Source organism: Arctopsyche grandis, chromosome 1, assembly GCF_051622035.1.
Source record: "Arctopsyche grandis isolate Sample6627 chromosome 1, ASM5162203v2, whole genome shotgun sequence".
NCBI lineage: Eukaryota > Metazoa > Arthropoda > Insecta > Trichoptera > Hydropsychidae > Arctopsyche > Arctopsyche grandis.
In genome coordinates this window covers 37,899,372-37,921,173 of record NC_135355.1, presented here as the reverse complement: position 1 = coordinate 37,921,173, position 21,802 = coordinate 37,899,372, and the positions used below count along the sequence as shown (strand labels likewise).

General features: G+C 30.7%; 1 protein-coding gene and 1 long non-coding RNA gene across 2 annotated transcripts in view; both read right to left on the bottom strand.

Annotated features, from left to right (window-relative positions):
* Positions 1 to 21,802, bottom strand: part of LOC143909031 (uncharacterized) — a 265,898-nt gene that overhangs the window by 210,243 nt on the left and 33,853 nt on the right. The gene's annotated exons all lie outside the window — the stretch shown is intronic.
* On the bottom strand, positions 7,795 to 20,244 carry LOC143920816 (adenylyl cyclase X E-like). Its single transcript, XM_077443833.1, has 19 exons — positions 20,116 to 20,244; positions 18,213 to 18,392; positions 16,917 to 17,060; positions 16,685 to 16,841; positions 16,338 to 16,609; positions 16,110 to 16,259; positions 15,876 to 15,997; positions 15,657 to 15,801; positions 15,438 to 15,574; positions 15,217 to 15,366; positions 14,998 to 15,142; positions 14,840 to 14,926; positions 14,468 to 14,610; positions 14,222 to 14,389; positions 12,302 to 12,581; positions 8,948 to 9,487; positions 8,620 to 8,872; positions 8,418 to 8,542; positions 7,795 to 8,346 (listed from the first exon to the last, which is right to left on the bottom strand). Exons 2-19 carry the CDS (start codon positions 18,378 to 18,380, stop codon positions 8,152 to 8,154), a joined length of 3,381 nt encoding a protein of 1,126 aa, XP_077299959.1. The 5' UTR covers positions 18,381 to 18,392; positions 20,116 to 20,244; the 3' UTR covers positions 7,795 to 8,151.

Below are 21,802 nucleotides of genomic sequence, written 5' to 3'. Positions count from 1 at the left end.
TAGTAAAGTTAAATGGGAAGCTTATTATTATTTCGCAAAATTTCATACATTATAGACGGGCGCTTTCTAATCAAACTAATCAAACCGCTCTTTTGGTCGGTTCAAATTGAAAATACCAAAAAAGATCTTCAATATGTATTTTGTCCGACTTCTTCACCTTTTCATCTTTTTCATTAGGTAGCCGTATTTCATATCAAATGAGACTAGAGCGTTTTTAACGTCTTTTGTGTGGGCAACATTATTAGGTTGCGCACAAAGAAAAGTTCATTTCCCAGCTAAGGCATTAAACCGTGAAACAATTCTATTTATTCATATTAAAAACCATACCCCTCCCTTCATTTCCCGCCGTGACATTTATTAAAATGAAAAACCCCATAGCAACACAAAACCGATCTAATAATAGTGAGTTTGAAAATCGCAAATGGCTTTGCGTTATTGGACAAGTGTTGATCGTTTTATTTATATTTTTTCGCAGCTCTGGTTGTGTTGTAGTACGTCTGGTTCGTGAAACATGTAATTCGAGATACGAGCTTCAATTAGAGTCGAACAGCGATGTTTAACCATTTTACAAAACCAAGCCTCAAACGGAATTCTGCAGAGCTTTAACTGGATTCAACGCGGCTCGTTTGAATGTGAACGGATTTAATGTCATTTTGAAAAGGTTTTCGCTTAAAAATGCAATGAGCCGTACGCAATTTGACAATTGGAATGTATGATAAATGCATTGAAACCATATAACGTCTCGATATATTGCGTATTTTGTATAAAAATCAATCTGCATATGCTATACTATATAATTTCATATCAGTTTTAATAACATTCTATACATGTCTATACTATTATAAATTTTATACATGTCTATACTACTCAACTAATGAAAACTAAACTTTTTATAAAAAAGGTATTTTTACGATTCAATAGGTATTCAAATCCATTCAATTCTTAGTTTAGTTTGTATTTACTACAAATTGAATTCGTATTTTATAAAAGATATGCAATTTGCTTATTTTTACATGCCTCCTTTGCATTTCACATGGCTTTCGTGTTAGTGGTCATTTTTTATATCTCTTATCACTTATTCGATCGTTTTCATACTTTGCCATATTGCTCATTTTGGTCATTAATATATGTTAATGTATCGTCTGCCATTACGTTGGAGATAAAATATCGTATACAACGCGTTTTAAAAACGGGGTCCGTAAACCTGTTCGCCATGACACGGCGATATCAGATTTTTATTGTTAAAACGCCTATAATTCACTCTATATTTTATGAAATTTGTTCTATAGGTTCTCATTATCTCTAATATATAAATATTTATAGTTTTAACTCTCATATGTATATATAAATTTCAATTTTGGCGTGTAGCTTCTTGTAAGGTAATACACGATATATATTGATTTTTGGCCAAATATGTCAGATCTGACATTTCACGACTAAAAGTATATCTATTCACTGGGTTTTTATCTGCGAGATAAGTATTCAATAAGAAGTTATGTTGTATCTTATTGTTAATATGATTTACAATAAGCTTACATACATTTAGTTTTTTACAATAAGCTTATTACAAACCTCTTCTTACTTTCACTTACGATCACTAGTCAATAAAAATTTTGGCTCTTATCCGATCCTTTTTATACTTTGCTATTTTGCTCAGTTTGGTCATCAATATAATGGAAATGACGACCGCCATTACGATGGTGATAAAAAATCGTAAAAGACTAGTTTGAAAATACTATTTCTTCTTGACGTCTATCGTCCGAATTGATCGTTCAGACTGTTTTAGCCTCTTCTTACTTTATACCCCTTTTTTACAACCCTCCTTTACGTTTCACTTACTATTACAATTAAGAGCACTTTTTTATATCCCTTATCCGATCGTTTTCATACTTTGCCATATTGCTCATTTTGGTCATCAATATAAGTAAAGGTATCATCCGCCATTACGATGGTGAAAAAATATCGTATTAGACACGTTTGAAAATATTGCATCGTATTTCACGGTGACGTTTATCTGTCACATTCATAATTCACATCGGTAGTTTCATTACTTTTCGCCCTGCCATTTCGCTGTCAAATTTTAATTATTTAAACGTCTATAACTTTTTCTTTTTTCACTCTATATTTAATAAAATTTGCTTTATAGGTTCTCGTTATCTCTAATATATAAATATTTATAGTTTTATCTCTCATATGTATATATAAATTTCAAATTTGGCGTATAGCTTCGTGTAATGGCATATAGCCGTTATATATCGATGTACGGCCAAATGTGTCAGATCTGACATTTCACAACTAGAACAACATTTCTTTACTGAGCGTTATTACTAGATTTTTATTAGGCTTTTCTATGTTTCACTTTGCAAACGATTTAGCTAAACTTTTTACAGTCTTCCGATCGTTTTAAAACTTCGCCATTTTGCGCAATTTGGTCAACGATGGAAATTTCATTTAATTTTTATAGTTCAATGGTGAAAAATAATCGTATTATACACGTTTAAAAATTCGAAAATGTTGGACATATTGCCATTTAGTGTTGAGTAACCTTATATGTTTGATTTTCCGCCACCCACTCGTCTTCTCAGATTGCGATTGTCTAAGCGCCTATAACTTTTTCTTTTACACACTATATCTTACAAAATTTACATACATTACAGTTTCTCATTATTTCTCATGTATGTATATGTTTACTTCACTCATATGTTATACATATAATGAATGTTAAAATGTTTATATTATAATGGTGATTCAATATGCTTGTAATGGCCAAATACGTCAGGCTTAGCATTTGAGATTGATATCTCGCTGTACGAATCAGTCGATGTTTTTGTTTTGTTTTCAACTCGTTGACATGGGCTATTTTTGGTTTAAGTATTTATTGTGTATACAAAACATAGAAAAGCCTAGTTTTTAAAAAACTTTTTTTATAAGATTCAACAAATTCGAGATGCAAAAAAGCATCGATCCTGCCAGGATTCGAACCTGGAATCTTCTGATCCGTAGTCAGACGCGTTATCCGTTGCGCCACAGGACCTTAAAATCTACCTTTTTGATTCATAAATATAAATTGTATATTATCTTATCAATTCTGATAACGACAACCTTATCTTATCAATTTTTCGCTGATAAAATGATTTTTATTTTACTATTGAATTTAACTGATCAATAGGTCCTGTAGCGCAACGGATAACGCGTCTGACTACGGATCAGAAGATTCCAGGTTCGAATCCTGGCAGGATCGATTATTTTTTGCAAAATTTATTAAATAGATCTTGCTCTTCTTTTAACAATATTCCTCCTCATATTGATCCTTTTCTTGCTTAAAATTTCTATTCTTTTATCATTTTTACATAACTCTTCTTATTATTAGATTCAGCCTGATAATTCAGTGAAATTCATGCCTGTCAAAAATTTTTGATGTAATTCTGAATCACTTCCATTCTTTAGATCTCGTTGATATTTTACCGACATACTTTTTAGCTAAGCTAATACTTATTAGCTTAGCTAAGCTTGTTACTTGACGTATGCTTATATCTCAGATATGAAGCTGGAGGAATGTAATCATTAACGAACTCATTAAAACATCGTAATCTTTTTCTACCAACCATTTTTCAAAATCATTAAAACGGTGGTAGAAGTTACATTCTTCATTCTCATTTATTCATTTAAAAAAATATTTGTGAGTTTAACAAATTAATCATCATTACAGACATTTCAGCGGAATATTTTATTGTAAAATGCTAATATACAAAATAGGCAGATAAAACAATACTTCATTAAAGGCAATTTAAATCTTTTTGTATTTTGAAAATTACATAAACAAAAACATGTATTTAAGAGGGCTGTACACCCGAAACCTTAATTTTGTTGCCGTTCCTTTCTTCGATATATATATTGAGTGAATGTGACAATATACATATATCAATATATATGTATATATTGAATGAATGCGACAGTTGCGCTTCGACCAGATAAAACGTATTTTAATTTCGACAAACTCGAGGTTTCGTATTCTCCTATTTTCTCCTCCGAAACTGGACCAATTTTTAAAAAAATTTCATCATTGGTATGAAAAAGATATTTTCTGTGCAACTATGTGCGTATTTTTTTAAAAATCGACCCTTAAATAAGCACGCTGGACTCTTTTTGTGGGTGTAAAAAAGAGACGATTTTATAGATGTTTGGCGGCTCCTAGCTCCTATAAACAATAACTAATCAAAAAAATAAAACGATAAATGCATCTCAATGGTGGATATCCATAGCATATTAAAAAATAATTTCTCTAGTGACATAATTAAGGAAGGGAGAAGTGGAATACGTTTGTATGGACAAGGCGCTGGGGTCCAGCCCTCTTAATGATCGATTTTAAATATTCAAAATAATATTGATCTTATATGCCGAATTTTTTTTAAGTATTATAAAATAAGTGAAAATCTCGTAATCTAATTTTTAATGTTTTCTGAATTTGGAATACGTATGTATATAAAATTTCGAAATGATATCTCAACCTTTAATGTTGTATTTATGCTCTACATTTTCTTTCAAATCAAAAAAAACTTTGGCCATTTTCTCGCAATATATATTTGAATATATGTATGTAGTTTTGCAAAAGAGATCTAATTTACAAATGTGAATTTTTGTCATGACTTTTGTATAGTGTGAATATCAAACTTGTTATTAAAAGATGCAAGAAGATATAACAGTTACCACTTGTAGATTAGATCTTATTTACAGAACTGAATCCGATTGAAATAAAAATGAATCAACTAACCGAATTTATTGTATATATGTATGTATATAAACTAATCAAAATCAGATACATGTATGTATGTACCAATATAGATAAATAAAATGTATAGATAAAGAAGAACAATTTTTTCGTGCGTGCATTCCCTATCTTAATTGAAATCTTTTCGTCTGTTCCCATTTACAAATTCAATATCAAAACAATATATTTATTTTCAAGGTGACTATTTATTTTTGCATGTTTTTCAAACAGTCACAATGGAAGAGCGAAACAAAAATAAAATACGACTGTATTTTATTTTTTGTTCCAAACACTTCTTCGCACCGCGTTTGAGATATGATTTAAGCGAATTAAAAAGCGATTAATATCTGATTTAAAGAAAATCTCAAACGAGCACAAATACCGTCTAGACTAGTGGATATGTCTCGCAAATACTGTACTGCAAACGGTTGACGACCCCTGACTGGGGGTTGGTCACAACACGTAAAGGGGTAATTTATACCCCGGCGGACAGAGTCGTGCAAGACCTTGATAGCGCCGAATGTAAATCACATGCAAATATTCAATTATCCGCAAACCGGAGGAAAACGTCGGATGGAAGACAAGAAGGCCGAGGCTTTGTGTCCGGGAAATGGCGGAAAATTCACCCGAGAAAGTCTTGAAAGAAACCCGAGATTTTTAAAGGATTGCTCTTTACGGTGACTGGTTTGTATGCAAATATTAACGCCGTTATATGAGTCGGAGTTGAAGTTGATTTTTAATTACTACACCCCGACTCAAATGTGTCATGGAGTGAATAACAGATTTTTTCTTTATCTATGTATGTACGTAGTAACAATAGATGAAGTTTTGTGATCATGCGAAAATTCGACACTCGAGATTTTGACTGATTCGAACTCAGAATCGATTACTGATCACGTTTTAATGATCTAGAAAAAATGGGTGTGTGTGTGTATCTGTGTATTTTGGGGATTTTTTGAACACCGTTAGCCCTATCAAACTAAAACTTAGTATCGTTTACTGAAATTCTTATCGACACGACGTAAATTTTTTTCAAATTTTTAAGTTGACCGGAAATGGTACCTCCCCTTATAGGTGTCCTCTTTTTTTTAAGTTTTTGAATTCAATTATCTCCCAAACCACTAACTGAATCGGACTGAAATTTTTTTACATGTGATAGAAATAATAATTTTTATAACTTTATATTTTTTAAATATTTTTATCTGAACCGGAAGTAGTAGTTTTACTTTAGAGAATCGAGGTTTTTTATGTTTTTCTCAAAAACCTTTCGGTTTATTTAATTGAAATTTCATATTTAGAAGTTTAAGCTTAATATGAAGTTATTTGTAAAATTTAGTAAGCATCCGTCAACCGGAAGTGGCAGTTTACTCTTGCTTTTAAGCGTCTTGATATGTATTGTGTATAATAAAGATAGTAAAGTAAAAATAAAAAATAAAATCACCAAATTTAATGAACCGGTAGTGGGATTTTCTCCTCTTAGAAAGGTCAAAAATGTTGTGCCCACTACTCTGTCCACACCCCTGAACGTATCAAGCTGAAAATTTATATTTGTACTCTTTATGTACTAACTTAGAGCTGATAAGGTTTGGTCAGAATCCGTAAACCGGAAGTAGTTTTTTTTTTTTAAACAATATTTCATTATTTTATTTTGACCGTTTAAATCATTTTATTTTCTTGATATTTAATTTATATAATACTGAAAGTGATTTTAAGTATTAAAAAAAAATTGAACAAAATCCGACAGCCGGAAGTAGAACTTTTATCTTGTGCAAGTTTCCACACATTTGCGCTCAATTTGTATCGCTATCATATCCATACGGTTCAATATCGAATTTTGTTTTGTAACCTTCTTATATTCCTCAAATACATAGATAAAGTCATGTGTTGGTCACACCCGAATTTTTTAATATGTGTCATAAATAGAGCCCGGATAACCAAGGTGCCGTTTACTGTTCAAATGTTGTAAATGCATTGTTAAAGGTTTGCCGAACCTTTTTTACAAAGTATTTACAATAATTGAACAATAAGCGGCACCTTGGCTATCCGTACTCTAGTCATAAATATCTGAAATAAAAAGTTGTTGGAATTCCGACCATCGGTCATTATGAAAGCGGAATATATCTTCTTGTACATGATTTATTGCAAAATGTAGCTTAAATAATTTTGTTTACTTTTTTCCCACAGACCAGACAATAGAAATGGTATAGAAAAATAGTCTGATCGATGAAAAATGTTATAGAAAAATACGAAATTTACTAAACGCCTACATACATATGTATATAAAATAAATTAACCAAACTATCCGGCATTGCTAGGGCGTGTGAAAGTTGGAAAACAATGGATACAATATTTTAAGAAAATTTAATATTTTTATAGTGTTAATACATATACCAAATGTGATGATTCTACATTTTATTTTATAGAGGTAATACATATACCAAATTGAAATCTTCAAGTTTCTCATTTTGGATCTAAGCCATGTTTGTATTTTGTATATATGTATGCAGCTTAGTACACTAGAAGACGTATTGTATATCAGTAAAGAGGTCATGAGTTCAAATCCCGACCAAATACGCTGCTGGCGAGATCTCGTAGTTATTAAAAAAACACAGATCAACCATCTTCTGCTAGAATTTTCCAATTTTTTAGCTTAATTGTTGTGACGGATACAATAAATCGGTATCCTCCCCTTCAATTTCTCGCAAATTCGAGTTATTATCATTGTGAATTTGTTGAATCTCTTAAAATGCTACCTACATAATTTATTTATCACAAATTCGCTGTCTATCTAAAATTTTGTTGATTGTCCATAGATGTCTCTATTGTATTTTACATATGTACTGTTATGTTTAGTACTTACGTGCAAAAATAATCTAACCATACATATGTGTCGCCTTAGGGCAATTCCTGTCATGGCACATATAATTTGATCTGTAATAATAAAAAAATAGATTAATAAAAACAAAATTAAAATCATCAAGTAACTAGTCCATGTTTCAAACCACCACCAAGCAAAGAAAAAAAGTAACAGAGGATAAATACAAACATATATTTGTGTATTTTAGCATAAAATTTGTTCAGAAAAATGGTATAAAAAATAATTTATTATCTTTTAACTACTTATATAATACAATAACGTATTGTTTTATTACACTGTTCTTAACACAAATTAATTAAACATAATATGAAAGTCCATACATGTAAAACGCGTCGATTAAAATAGTTCATACACGTATGTAAATACAATATAACAGATCCTTGATTCAGGGAAATTAATTAGAACGCACATATAACACAATATTTAGACGACATTAAACTTTACTCGAATATTTCTCTAATCAGTCTTATTTACATGTGAACTTATTCGACATTTTAATCCGAAATCATAATTCTGTAATCACTATCTGACGTTCTTGTTTAGCATTGTTATTAATTCTATCCTTTTCTATCAAAGTGTGACTTTTATCCAAGGGCACAAAATACGTCCGTATATAATTCACCCCTTTGACAAAAGTCTTTCCCCTGAACTGTGTTAGAATTCCTTGCCTGTCCAAAACGATTGCAGTATGCTCGGTGACCTTAAATCAATTCAAAGTTTTACTTAAACATTCCATCTATGTGTGTGCAAGTTGTAATATATTATATTTACTTGAATTTTTCCAGTTATCCCAGTGGAGTCCATCCTGGAGGACATATTCACGTCATTCCCCCAAATGTCGTACAGTGGTTTCGAAGAACCGACAACTCCAGCAGTTACCATTCCGTGAGATATGCCTAGGATAAATATGAATCAATCAACTGTAAGTGTCGGTAATGTGGATGTATGTAATCTAATCGCATATTTTACAAACCGATTCTAAGATTCATGCTTTGAAAAGAGCACCTGTTGAAATTTTCCAACTCTTCCATCATATCGGCGGCAAATTGTATCATAGTGAGTACGACACTGTTCTCGTACATTTCATTACTGTCGACAACTTCTTCTTCTGAGCTGTTCGATGTCAAAGAATAGCGTTTGCTCGGTTCCAAGCCACAAGCTGCCATATAAGTCCAACCTGCCATCTTTATTTTTTCTACTTTCAACTGTCTTTGTTGCAAAAGGAGCTGTTGAGTAGACAAAGCATTAAAAATCCACTCCATATCGTCAACTAGTATACGTAAACGTATGCAGTACAATACCTTATCAAAATCTAGAATCAACTGATTGAGAAATTTCAACATAGGAATTTCACTGCCGTCTGTATCGTCACTGACGAATTTATAATCAGTTAAAGAAGCGAACATAACAGCTACATTACTATACTGTTCACAATATAACTCTTCGGGCGATCGACTCGTATTGAGATAAATCTCAGCCACGTGAGCTGGCAATATATTATGCAGCAACATGTTATTGATCAGTTTCGTCGTGGATGCATCCTCCTGCTTCTTCCTCAGCTGCTTCTTCCACTTGTGATCGAGTCTATTCCTAAATTCCGTCTGTCTGTCGATCCAGTGGAGTGTGTAGGTCAGAAATACCACGGCTAAAGTGTGAGCCATCCTGGAATTCATGCCAACATTCCACGTGATATCTTCGCCGAAAACGTTCGACCGATACTCCCAAACTATCCATAGGTAAATTCCAGTAATTACCAGTCCAACTGCCCATTTCAACAGGAAAAATACACGACTGAACAGGAAGCACATGAGCAATGCTAGAAAGCAGGCTTGAGCCAATTGCTGAAAATATGAAAAATAAACACATTAATAATATATAACGTAAGTATTGTACCCGATGAAATATCATCGGATGGGTGTTGTCGAATGAATTTATTTAATAAAAAAAAAATTAAAAGAAATGTGTCAGTCGTATTTTGGGTCGAATTTTTTTAAATATATTTAATTGTTAAAGAAATATGAAAAAAAAATGTGAAAACTATCACATATGTACATATAAACAATATAAAACACCAATAGAAAAAATAAATAAATTAATTAATTAAATAAATTTTCAATAGGTGGCGGTAAATGCTCAGAGACATATTAAATGGTGACATGACAACTCGTTCACAGATTTTCCGTAAAGCGAGGATGCGCTGCAGGCATTACGTATACGGCCATCTCTTTCTCACCCCATCTGTTCACCAAGATCTCGTTTACTATGCCATTACGTATGCAGCCATCTCTTTCTCACCCCGTCTGTTCACCAAGATCTCGTTTACTATACCATTACGTGTGCAGCCATCTCTTTCACCGACCGTCTGTTATCGGTGAACAGACGGTTTGTGAAAGAGATGGCTGCACACGTAATGGCATAGTAAACGAGATCTTGGTGAACAGACGGGGTGAGAAAGAGATGGCCGTATGCGTAATGCCTGGAGCGCATCCTCGGCTTACGGAAAATCTGTGAACGAGTTGTCAGGTAACCATATTAAATGCTCATGCAAATAGCCTAGAGGAAACAGTATATATATATATATATATATATATATACTGTTTATATATATATATATATATATATATATATATATATATATATATATATATATATATATATATATATATATATATATATATATATATATATATATATATATATATATATATATATATATATATATATATATATAGAATTTTTTTTTCTTTTGTTATTATATTCGTATATTACATTGGTACATTTTGTTGGTTTTAAAACAATGGTTTTAGCTATGACGGACATATGTATGTATGTCGAATCGAAACGGCTATTATAGTACGGCGAATGTTATCTTACACAGACACACAGACAGAGATGAAATGATACATATATTATATTGCACGGTTTTATTGTATTATGGGATTTAAATGCGTATTATCACATTATTACAATTTAAATGCGCATTATCGTAAATATTTCATAAAATTTGAAAATATATTGTCATATAAAAATATAAATGAACAATTTAAAAATAATTTCTCAAGTGAGCCGTTATATGTGCACTTTTCTTCATTTCAAGAAATATCTCAATAATTAAATAATATTTAATACTGATGGTTTGAAATACGTTTATTTGTTACAGTAGTATCCTTTTTGGAACTGAAAATTGGAATTCCGCCACTTTAAAATATAACGACTCATATAATATATTAAAAAAATATATAATTAAATGATAACACAAAAGAACACATAAAACAAATTATTATAACACAAAAAGACCCAAAAGTATTATGTTCCTTTAAGATAATATTTGTAAAAAAAAAAAAAAAAAATAAGCAACAAAACTAAAAACCTCCAATATAATAAATAAATAAAAAATAAAAGAAATACTTGATTATTTGAAAATTTACAAATCCATTGTTTAATTAAGTCAGCATTTTAATATCAAATGCGGTCATTTGATAAGCTGCTATCACAACTGAAAAAATATAAAGCAACCTAAAAAGAATTCAATGCGCATTAACGCTAAGCATTAGAGATCAGCAACTTCTCAGCCGACAAGCGAGCAAGTTGGCCCATTCTGTATAATAGATGTTTAATATAAATAGCTCACGAGCTCAGAATCTGCGAATTAAACTGCAATTTTTTTGTAAGTAGTTAAAATCACGAGATTTTTTCAATTCTACATTTAACTGCTTAGCTTTAACCTTTTCACTGTTAAATGATTTAATTTCACACTAAAAATAAAATATTGCTTTAAGTAGCATTTTTTTTATTTAACAGAAATATATTTAATTAATGCGCAAATTATTCGTTCTAAGGAGCAAAGTTATGTTTTTAAATGCACCTTTAAATCGTACCTATTGTATTACAATAGAAATAAGCGGTTTGAGAGATATTTGAATTAAAAAAATTAAAATTTCCCATCAACTCAAAAATTGGAACAGGATTAACGTCGTATCGATAAAAATTTCAGTAACCGTTGCTAATTTTTAGTTCGATAGGACTAACGGTATTCAAAAAATCCCCAAAATACACAGACATACATACTAACACACAAACACACATTTTTTTCTAGACCGTGAAAACGTGATCAGTGATCGATTCTCAGTTCGAATCAGTCAAAATTTTCGCAAGATCACAAAACTTCATCTATTGTTACTACGTACATATATAAAGTAAAAAGAAATACATAGTCAATAGTTAGCTTTATTTAGGACATTTAAAGAAGGGGAGAGGAAGACAATGAATGCCAATGCACTTGAATGCACTCAAAGAAGAATAGAATATGGTATGCTCAGCAAAGTTACATATGTATGTATGTATACGTACAAAGAAGAGACAGAAAATGAGAAGTATAATGAGAAGTATAACTAGTGTAGCACAATGGATCGAGTGAATAATTTGAATTGGAACTGAGTGGGTTTCTAGTTGAATTGATTAAAAAGGTTAACAAAATAAGTGCTCGAATTTTTCCCAAGTGAATGTAAACAAAAGCGACAAAATGTTATGGATAATTTTTGATCAGAACAAAGACAGATGAAAGCGTGCTGGAGAGACTTCTTCTAGCAGCTCGTAAGGTCTCTTTAATGATGATGATTATAAAAAATCAAATGTTATGCTATATTATAATATACCCATGGTGCTATGCAGTTGCTGTCATCGTTTGTGCATTCTGTTAAACTTATCAACGAGCTTACAGAAAGCATGCAGCTGACGAATATGTAAAGGACACTTCTTATTGGTGCGCTCCATACAATGCTCGAGGACATTTTGTAGAAAAATTTGATTATTATATTCTTGGGTTCTTCTTTTCCTTTGTACTTCACCCAAAAGAATTGGGTCCAGTTCAACGGTTGTAATACTATTAGTAGCAGTGCCAGTGCACCATCGATTATCAACGTTTTCTTGGCGAGTCTGTTGCAACATAAAAAAATATGATTACGATCAATTGAAACTAGGATTAAAAATAATAAAGTGATCCTCGTTGTACATTTTTACTTGAGAAATTTTATCTAAGAATATCAGAAAGTTTAAATTTGTAAATTGAGGACCACGCTTATGTACATTATAATTAAATTTTAATCTTGAATTTGAATCATTATTTTGTTTCTTCAATGTACTTAATGTTATTATTTTTTTTTTACATAGATATATACAATGAAGGCTCGTCAGGAAGACCCCAATGCGCCTTCCTGGACAATTAATTACAAACAATGCAGCATTTTATTATTACAAAAATCACTGTATTTCCAGAGGCTGAAGAACACGAAATAACAATTAATTACAGAATTAATCCATTGAGACATCTATGGATTTTATATTTGTACAATAAATACAGAAGATTTGTGACAACACGAAAGATGATTTTTTGTCAATTTTGAGGAACCGTTTCAACAATGATCAGATAAAATTGGCAAACTCTGATAAGAAACGATCGATTTGGAGTCACAAATACCTCCAAATCAAACCAGCAGTATTGCGGATCGAACCCACTGATCATTTGGTGCTAAGCATACACGCTACCATTAAACCACGCTGCTGGCTAAATATATACATATGTTATTAAATATACATTATATTTGAAAGTGGCATAAGTCCACTTTTCTTCATTTTGAGAAATATCTCGCAAAACATTAAATATAATGCTTTGCGTTCAACAATATTTAAAACTACTGGTTTCCTGTAACATTATTTATTCTGCCTTTCCGAGATTTTCGACATATCGAATTAAAATAAGTGATAAATATTTGTGGAATTAAATCAAACAGAAATAGTGTTTTTGGAACTGAAAATTAAACTTCCGCCACTTTCAAATATAATGGATGACATATTGATTTATTTTGTTTATTGCCGAATGAAGGATAATTTCAGACTATTTTCATACAAATTAAATTAAATTTCTAAATAAATGTGAGTTCCACACTGATGAAAAAATATATAAAGCAACTCATTTTTAAACTCAAATATCTCGAAGTAATTTAGCCAGCATCATAGATTGGTGGTTGCGTTATTACTAACCACCGAGAGGTTCCCAGGTTTGATCCCGTGGGTTAACCTCGATTGAAAATCATTTATTTCGAGTATTATCGGTAGTCCTGCTGCAGATTTGGATATTTCTGACTCTAAGTCGATCGTTTCCTATCAGAGTTAACCAATTTATCTAATTTCATTGTTGAAATGCCTCCAAATCAAATTGACAAAACCATCCTACATACTATTTGAATATGATTTAAAATTTATAAACAATGTATGAACAAATTTAATACGATAGATGTCGCTTAGAGGCAACCCGAAAACTGCATTATCAATCAAGTGATATAGATAAAAATATGAAAGGCTTATATTTAAATTCATTCAAATTAACAAGAAGTTTTCATTAATTATGAAGGACGATAGCAAAAAGTTATAAAAAAAAAATGTAAAATTGCATTTTTAATATAAAGCATTTTTCAATATCACACTACAGTTTATATTAAGTGAACTTTCAAAAGGAAAAAACCGCTTTCGTTTTCTTTTTCTTATCGCTTTTCTGTACAACATATTTTAATACTCACTTTTTTATCGTCAGAACAGTGATAGCCATGTTCAATATCAAAATACATAAATTTGCGAAAATGAAATATTTGAACAAAGGATCTGGTTGTTTCACAAAAGACTTTTCCCACGAACCTTGTCGAAATAGCAACGTGTGCGGGCTCATGCTGTCTTCTTTTGTATATTCACTGAAAATAGACAGAAATTAAATAAATTTCCGAATGAATAAAATAAAAAAACAATATAAATAAAAATATTTATTTCACCTGAATATTCCCGACGGCATATTATCGACAATTTCAGCCATTTGTGTGTCAGCCGCGCGCAACATCTGTCTATACGCCATCAAGTTATTGTCAATAAAAGCTGTAGTTCTGCTTCTAGTATTCAAATTTTCGGTGAGTCGAGGCTATACAATTTTATATAGAAAAAAATGAAACGTTATGCCATAATTTAATTACATCGTATGCACGAAACAACACACGAAACGGACGGAAAAACTGTTATAAAATTGGATTAAACATAGTTATGCAGCGACGAGTTTTTAAAACGGTCCACAATAAAAAATTAATTCATTTAAAAAAATTTTAGCTTCAAATACTATACATTTTCATTTCAAACTAAACGTTTTCACTTACTCTTGGAGCGCCTTTTTTAATTCTCTGAGCCACTCCTACAGAAACTCTTCTGAATTGTATCCTTTGATCTACGTAATCTGCACTCGACTGTAATAATAGTAATAATTTAAAAACCGAAATTTAAAATTATTCAAACTATTCAATTCAAATGTACTTACTCTTGACGGGTTGGATACAAGAAATGTCACAATGTTATTTTCTTTTAATACAGGCTCGTTGAGAGCTTCATAATTCGGTTCAATTATATAACCGCGAGACCAGTCCCCTAATTCATCTAATGTTCTATTCGTTATGTGAACTTTCCTGAAATTATACAAAATTTAATTTAACACCGTGTAAGAAAGTTTTACTTCCGCAGTTTGTAGTGTGAAACTCACCCTGATTTTCCTGTAGATTCCATTTTATTTGCAATAGTAACATCCTTAGACCAAATATCATACTGCCATTTATTTATACCTATTAGTCCACTAGACACTTTTCCACTATGCACTCCTATTCGCATGTCAATGGTCAAGTCTCGACTTTCCCTACATATTTTAAATAAAATAAAACACTAATCATAAATAGATAGTGCTAATTTTAATAGCAATTGAATTACCTAACGTCTTTTATAATAGATATCATATCTAAGCCTAGATCTATGCAACTTTTTGCGTGTTGTGGATTCGGCTTGGGCATCCCCGAAACGCAATAATAACAGTCACCTAAGAACTTTATTCTTAGTACGTCATGTTCCTGAAATTGAATTTTTTTTTTTTAGATATATGTATATGTATTGTAATGATCTCAATTATTATTGTAAAGGTATAAAAATTACCTCTGAAGCTTCGTCAAATCTTCCAAACAATTCGTTCAAAGTTTCTACTAAAAGATGTGGGGGTAATTTAGTAGTCATTGTCGTGTAGTTCACAACATCTGCATATAAAATGCTCACATTTTCGTGTTCATTTATGTATGAATGACTGTAATTTTATAAAGAAAACAATTATCAATCCATTTGCTATAATAATATTAAAACTTTTCAAAAAATGAATACCTTAAATCGGGCATCATCATAGCATCATCTTTATGCTTTTTAATTTTGTTATAAACATTTCTTATGTCCGCTTTGACGATTTTTATTATATGCTCCGGAAGTATACTATTGAGAAGACGTTCCTAAAATTAGTTAATTGAGTGTTTTTTTAATCAAATAAAAAAAACAAAACATATTTTTTTCCATTGTAATTCAACTTTATCAGATAACGATGTATTAAATGTGACAACTCACTTCTTGCTCTTTTTCCAAATGTAATTTCAAATTTGATTCCAAATAAGCCCTCCTATCTAAAAAGGACCTTCTAGAGACAATCTCGTTCATCAACCGATAAAAAAATCCGATGAAATTCACACCAAATAAATACAAAATATCGCCTCCTACCTACATTTTTCAAATACAAATTACAAATACACTAATCAATATCTTAACAATATTACTTCATTTTAAGAAATTTCATACTTCTTTGAGGTCGTCTTGCTTTTTTTCATAAGTGACCAACCATAATAGAGCAATATAACAAGCAGACACTATAAATCCGAACAACATTGACAACCAATTATTGACTATAGGCAAAAATATATAACATGCCAACAATACGTTTGTGTAATAAGCAGGCCTCAAAGCATAAATCTCATGCGAATTTGGACTAACGACAATAGTTGAATTGAATTCAATTGAAAAATTTTGCTTCAATTCAATGTGAACATCACTCAAAGCGGGCACCAAAACATCTAAAATAAAAATACGTAACCAAAATATAATAAGAATTTCATTTAATAATTCAAATCTGTTATTGAAGTACGCACCAGCAGCTACTAATATACACAGCACGATTATTGAAAATGTCAATTTAAGCCAAGTGTATCTTTTCACCAATCTTTCGACGAATAATGTCGCCATTAAAGGAATCGGCAACATGGCTTGTAATATGTAGCATACCATAGCGATAATTTTATTTCTGTCCTATAAAAATGAGATCAGCTTTCATTGATATGATTAAGTACAGTCTTGAAAGCATTTATTCTATTTTATACTCACTGTTTTAGTCGTAAATGCTACTATAATCATATGAGCGATTGAGATACTCATCAGTATTATGATAAACATAGACAAATAGCCTAATCTTAACTTGTCATCATATCGCCTGTACAAAGCTTCCAAGTTTTTCTGTTTGAATTGACTCTGTTTGAAATAAATTTGAATTTAAAATCATGTCATGTGAGGTTGCATTCACATAGAGATCTGTCAGCATACGTAGATACAATACTTTTCTTAGCCAGAGCGCTTATCATAAGCTCGCTGTTTAAAAAAAGATTATTATTGGTTCACTATTTAAAGATATGTACATTGTCATTGGAAGACAGCGATGAACACAACTATGTAGGATGACCTAACTAGGGATTGCAAAAATACCGGAATTTCCGATACCAGTATTTTCGAAATAAAAAGAACGATACCGGTTTTACCGGTACTTTCGGTATTTTTTTTTAATTAAAAAAAAACATTGCTTCCGATATCCTAAGCACCGCTTACATGTTTGAACATGTTTATTGAAAAATACACCAAACCCATACATTCAAATACAGGATATTCAGACACAAAAAAGTTAAGTAGGTACGTCCCACTTATAAAGGATTATTACATATGTTTCGTAGAGTATTTTTTAGTTGTTTTTTTTTGCAATTCTGACAAGCTTATCAGATACCCAATCATCGCTCACTGGAGATGCAATCGAAGAGTCAACCATCAGATGGGGAATTAGTTGTTGTTGAAAGACAACTTATATTTAATTAGACAAAATGTTTTATCACATTTTCAATGTATGTACGTTATTAAAAAAACATCAGCACTTTATATAGTAAACATTTTCTTTTTTAAATTAAAATTGAAAAGGTTTGCGTACTTGAGACACATTGTAAGGAAGCCGCGATACCGAAAATGTTGCCGAACATTGTATTTAATGATATGTATCGGAAAATAGTAAAAATCAAAACAATTTTACAGACGTGTGGCATGATAAAATAAAGAGAGATCGAAAACAATTCATAAAACAATAGCTCGCTCAACATCGCGTATGAAAAATATGTACGCATCGGTCGTTTTCGTAGTTTTTAGCTACAGAGACATCGTTTTTGACAAATAAAATAGATACTACCGGTATCGGTACTTTCGGTATTGCAATCCCTAGACCTGATTGATTGTAAACAGAAGCTGTATCTGTTGATAGATAAGTTACAAGTCTCTGAGAATTTATCTGGTGATTTTTTTACTGATAATTCTCTTCGTGTGTTACCAACATAAGACTACGTAAAATATACGGGTAGAATTTCATACCTTTAAAAGCTTCAAACTCCATTGTTTGTCGTTGACGGAGAACCTTTCCTGTTCTTGAAAATCATCATAAGTTGACAGAACACTGTTTCTGCGAAGATTTAGCGAATGTCTCGTCATAATTTCCAACCCGCCGACTTGCAATTGTACCGAGCCTCGTACGACGCTCATTTTTCATTTCTTCTACACGTGATTAATGTTGTGAAATTTATTGCGAACAATTGTGTAATAAAATCAACGACTTCCTAGTGTAATTATCGCGAAAGATAATAAATTACACGAGTTAGTCGACTCACTATTTGAATTGTGTAATCTTGCCGATTGTTCTGACAATTGTCGAGTTGTTAAATCAACACTAAAATGACTAAAAAGCTTAAAAGGTTTAATGACCACTGTCTAAACCGACGATAGATTATCTTAGAGGCAATTTCATTGGAACGAGTTCATAGTTAAATCATCAAAATAACTCAGTGACATTGAACGCTTCAGTTGTCATCTTTGTTATTGTTTTTTTTATGCATATTACGATTAGGAATACTTTCAAGTAATTTAAAAATAAAATATTTTTTTTAATAAAACTTAGAATCTACGCATCACAAAAACATTCGAGACTTTTTGACAATGAAAATTTGAAACTTTTCCTGAATTGACGCATATTTATGATCATTATCTTATCGTTTTACACTTGAACTTTAATGTGCACACATTTTTAAACACCGCATCATTATCCATTAACAAATTAGTCAAAACAATCACCGTAAAAAATTCTTAAGCACGTTTATTTTACGAATATTAATTGTATATTAACCAAATATGTATTAACTTGAAATTCAACTTTTTGATATCTAAAATTTCATTCAGATTTTTTTGTACACTATAAAAGAAAACTTAAAAAATTTAAATATAATAACCAGCAGAAATAACATTGTTTGCTATCATAAAATTGTAAGACTTTACTTTAATTCATTTTCAAATAAGTCATGTGTGAAGTGTCAATATATGTACATATGTAGTATATGAGTTATCTTTTGTACAGAAACAAATAAAAAACATATTATAAAATTATAGTAAACACTCATATTACATTGTATACATTACATAATAGATAAAAAAGAAAATATTTTAAAAATACATTAAATATTTTTCAATGTGTGCTAATTAATTGAACTTTAATTTTAATAATATTCACTTTCATAAAAATAATGTACACCCATTACAAACATATCGAACGAAAACAAATTACTCAACTTAAGTTAAATGTATTCAACATTGAATAAATAATTAAAATCGCTACATTGAAACTGGTCGTTAGTATTTTAATTGTTATCATGTTTGTATTTTTTCTACTGAAACTATTTTTTGAGATATATATATATGTATTATTATATTTTGCTTGTTTTTATTTGTATATATTTTTAGCCTAGGTTTTATTTTTCAAGTACAAGTTCTTTTCTTAGTATCACTTCGCCTTTTGGTCCGACACTAATTCCTACATTCATCCGATCGGTTTGAAACTTTGCCATTTTGCGGTCACCAATAAAAGTGAAAAATAATCGTAATAAACACGTTTAAGAATCCAAAAATTTTGGAGATGATGAAAGCTCATGGCCACTAGCCTTGTTTGTTTGACCTTCCACAACCCCACTCGTTTTGTCAGATTTTATTACAAGTTAAGGTTAACCAAGTGAATAGTATATATTTTAAAAATAATATCAAAAACTGTTAAAATAATTAATTATTATATTTCCTCTGTATGTAGATTACACACATTGTATAGATAACGAATAATTACATGTGATATGTATGTAAGATTATTAAAATCCATGCAAATGATTGATGTTGGTTTTCTAAGCCTACATACATAAATACATAATATGTATATGAAAACTAAAAACAAAAATCTTACGTTTTTTCAATTAGTATTTTAAAACGCCTCTAAGATTTTAGCATCTTTCAGTGAAAATTAATTTTTAATGTATTTTCAACACCACAAACAAAATACCCGTCTACTATTATATGCGGATGATAAAACACTAGAGCTATCTCTAATTCTTAAAATGTCAACGGTTGTCTTATCGATCAAGTTCACAATCGACAACTGATTAAAAAAATTCTCATTGGATAAGTCGAGTGAGAAAGTGGCAGATAAAATTCCATATAGCTAGAACTATATGTTTTAAACGAATTTTAATATTTTTTTGTTTGAGCTGGCGTTCTGCAGGGGAGCTTGCTTGGCCCACTCTTGTTCTCCATATATATAAATGACATACCTATTCCAAAAAACTGTCACATAGCCCTATATGCAGATGATACCGCTTGCTTCACAAGTAGCAAAAAACCAGACACTATTCTTAAAAATCTTGAATTTGCAATTAAAAAATTGACTGAACACTTCACTAAGTGGAAAATTCAAATTAATCAAACCAAAACAGACGCCATATTCTTTAGTGTTAGAAAGCATAAGCCAAGTTCAGATCTGAAAATCCCCTCTGGAGAAAGTTTGAAATGGCAGTCAGTAATAAAATATTTAGGGAAACGTTTGATAAAAGAATGAGATGGGCACCTCACATTGAGGCAGCGAAATGCAAGGCGATGCGGGGTATATCCTCAATATATCCAAGCTCCAAGTAATACAAAATAAATCCCTAAAAATAATTTATAAAACACCCATATATACTAACTTCAAAAAACTGCATGCCATATATAATATTCCGTTTGTTACAGACATTACTAACAAACTAACCAGTAAATTCTATGACAGAATCACGAATAACCATACTAACACACTTGTGAAGAGTCTCGGTGATTACTATAAAATGTCTATACCCTTCAGGTATAAACACAGATTATCTAAACACAATCTGCTTTAGGTCATTGACTTAGAGACTTTTTAATTAATATTATGTATTAGATGTATTATGAACATTTATAAGGATTGTAAATAGGTTTTTGAGCTCTTTTTTTCCTATTATGCTGTATATTTACATTAGAATAATATAATACTGTGATTACTAACCAAATTAAATTAAATTGCAAAATAGAAAATGATCAGTAGATTAGTAGCTATTAAAATAGATATAAGATGTATTGTGAACATAATTTCGTAATAATAAAAAGCATTTAAAAAAAAAATCAATAATTTGTACAATCTGCATACATATGAAAATAAATATATTCTAATTCCAACACGAAAACGAATCAGATTTAATAAATCAATTCGTTAACACATCCAAGTACAATTTGATTTATAAGTATAAGATATCTAAGTTGTATTGTTTTGGTATATAAAAATACATACATGTATGTGTATGCCCCCTCTATTTTTGATCAAATAAGATTAGCCCTTCTTATAACAAAATCCTCAGTTGAGATCAATCGCACTCGTTCCATACAATAGGACATGTTTTGATCATTTCATTATCATCCAACTCGTACAAAGTCACATATTTCAGCATGTACGTGCATTAATAATATAAATAAAAATATATCCGGATGTTCAGATATCCGTTTTGAACACTGGAATTCTTCGAACGCTATCTCCATATACATATGTTCATACATATATCGATAATGTCGCCGTTGATTGATTACAT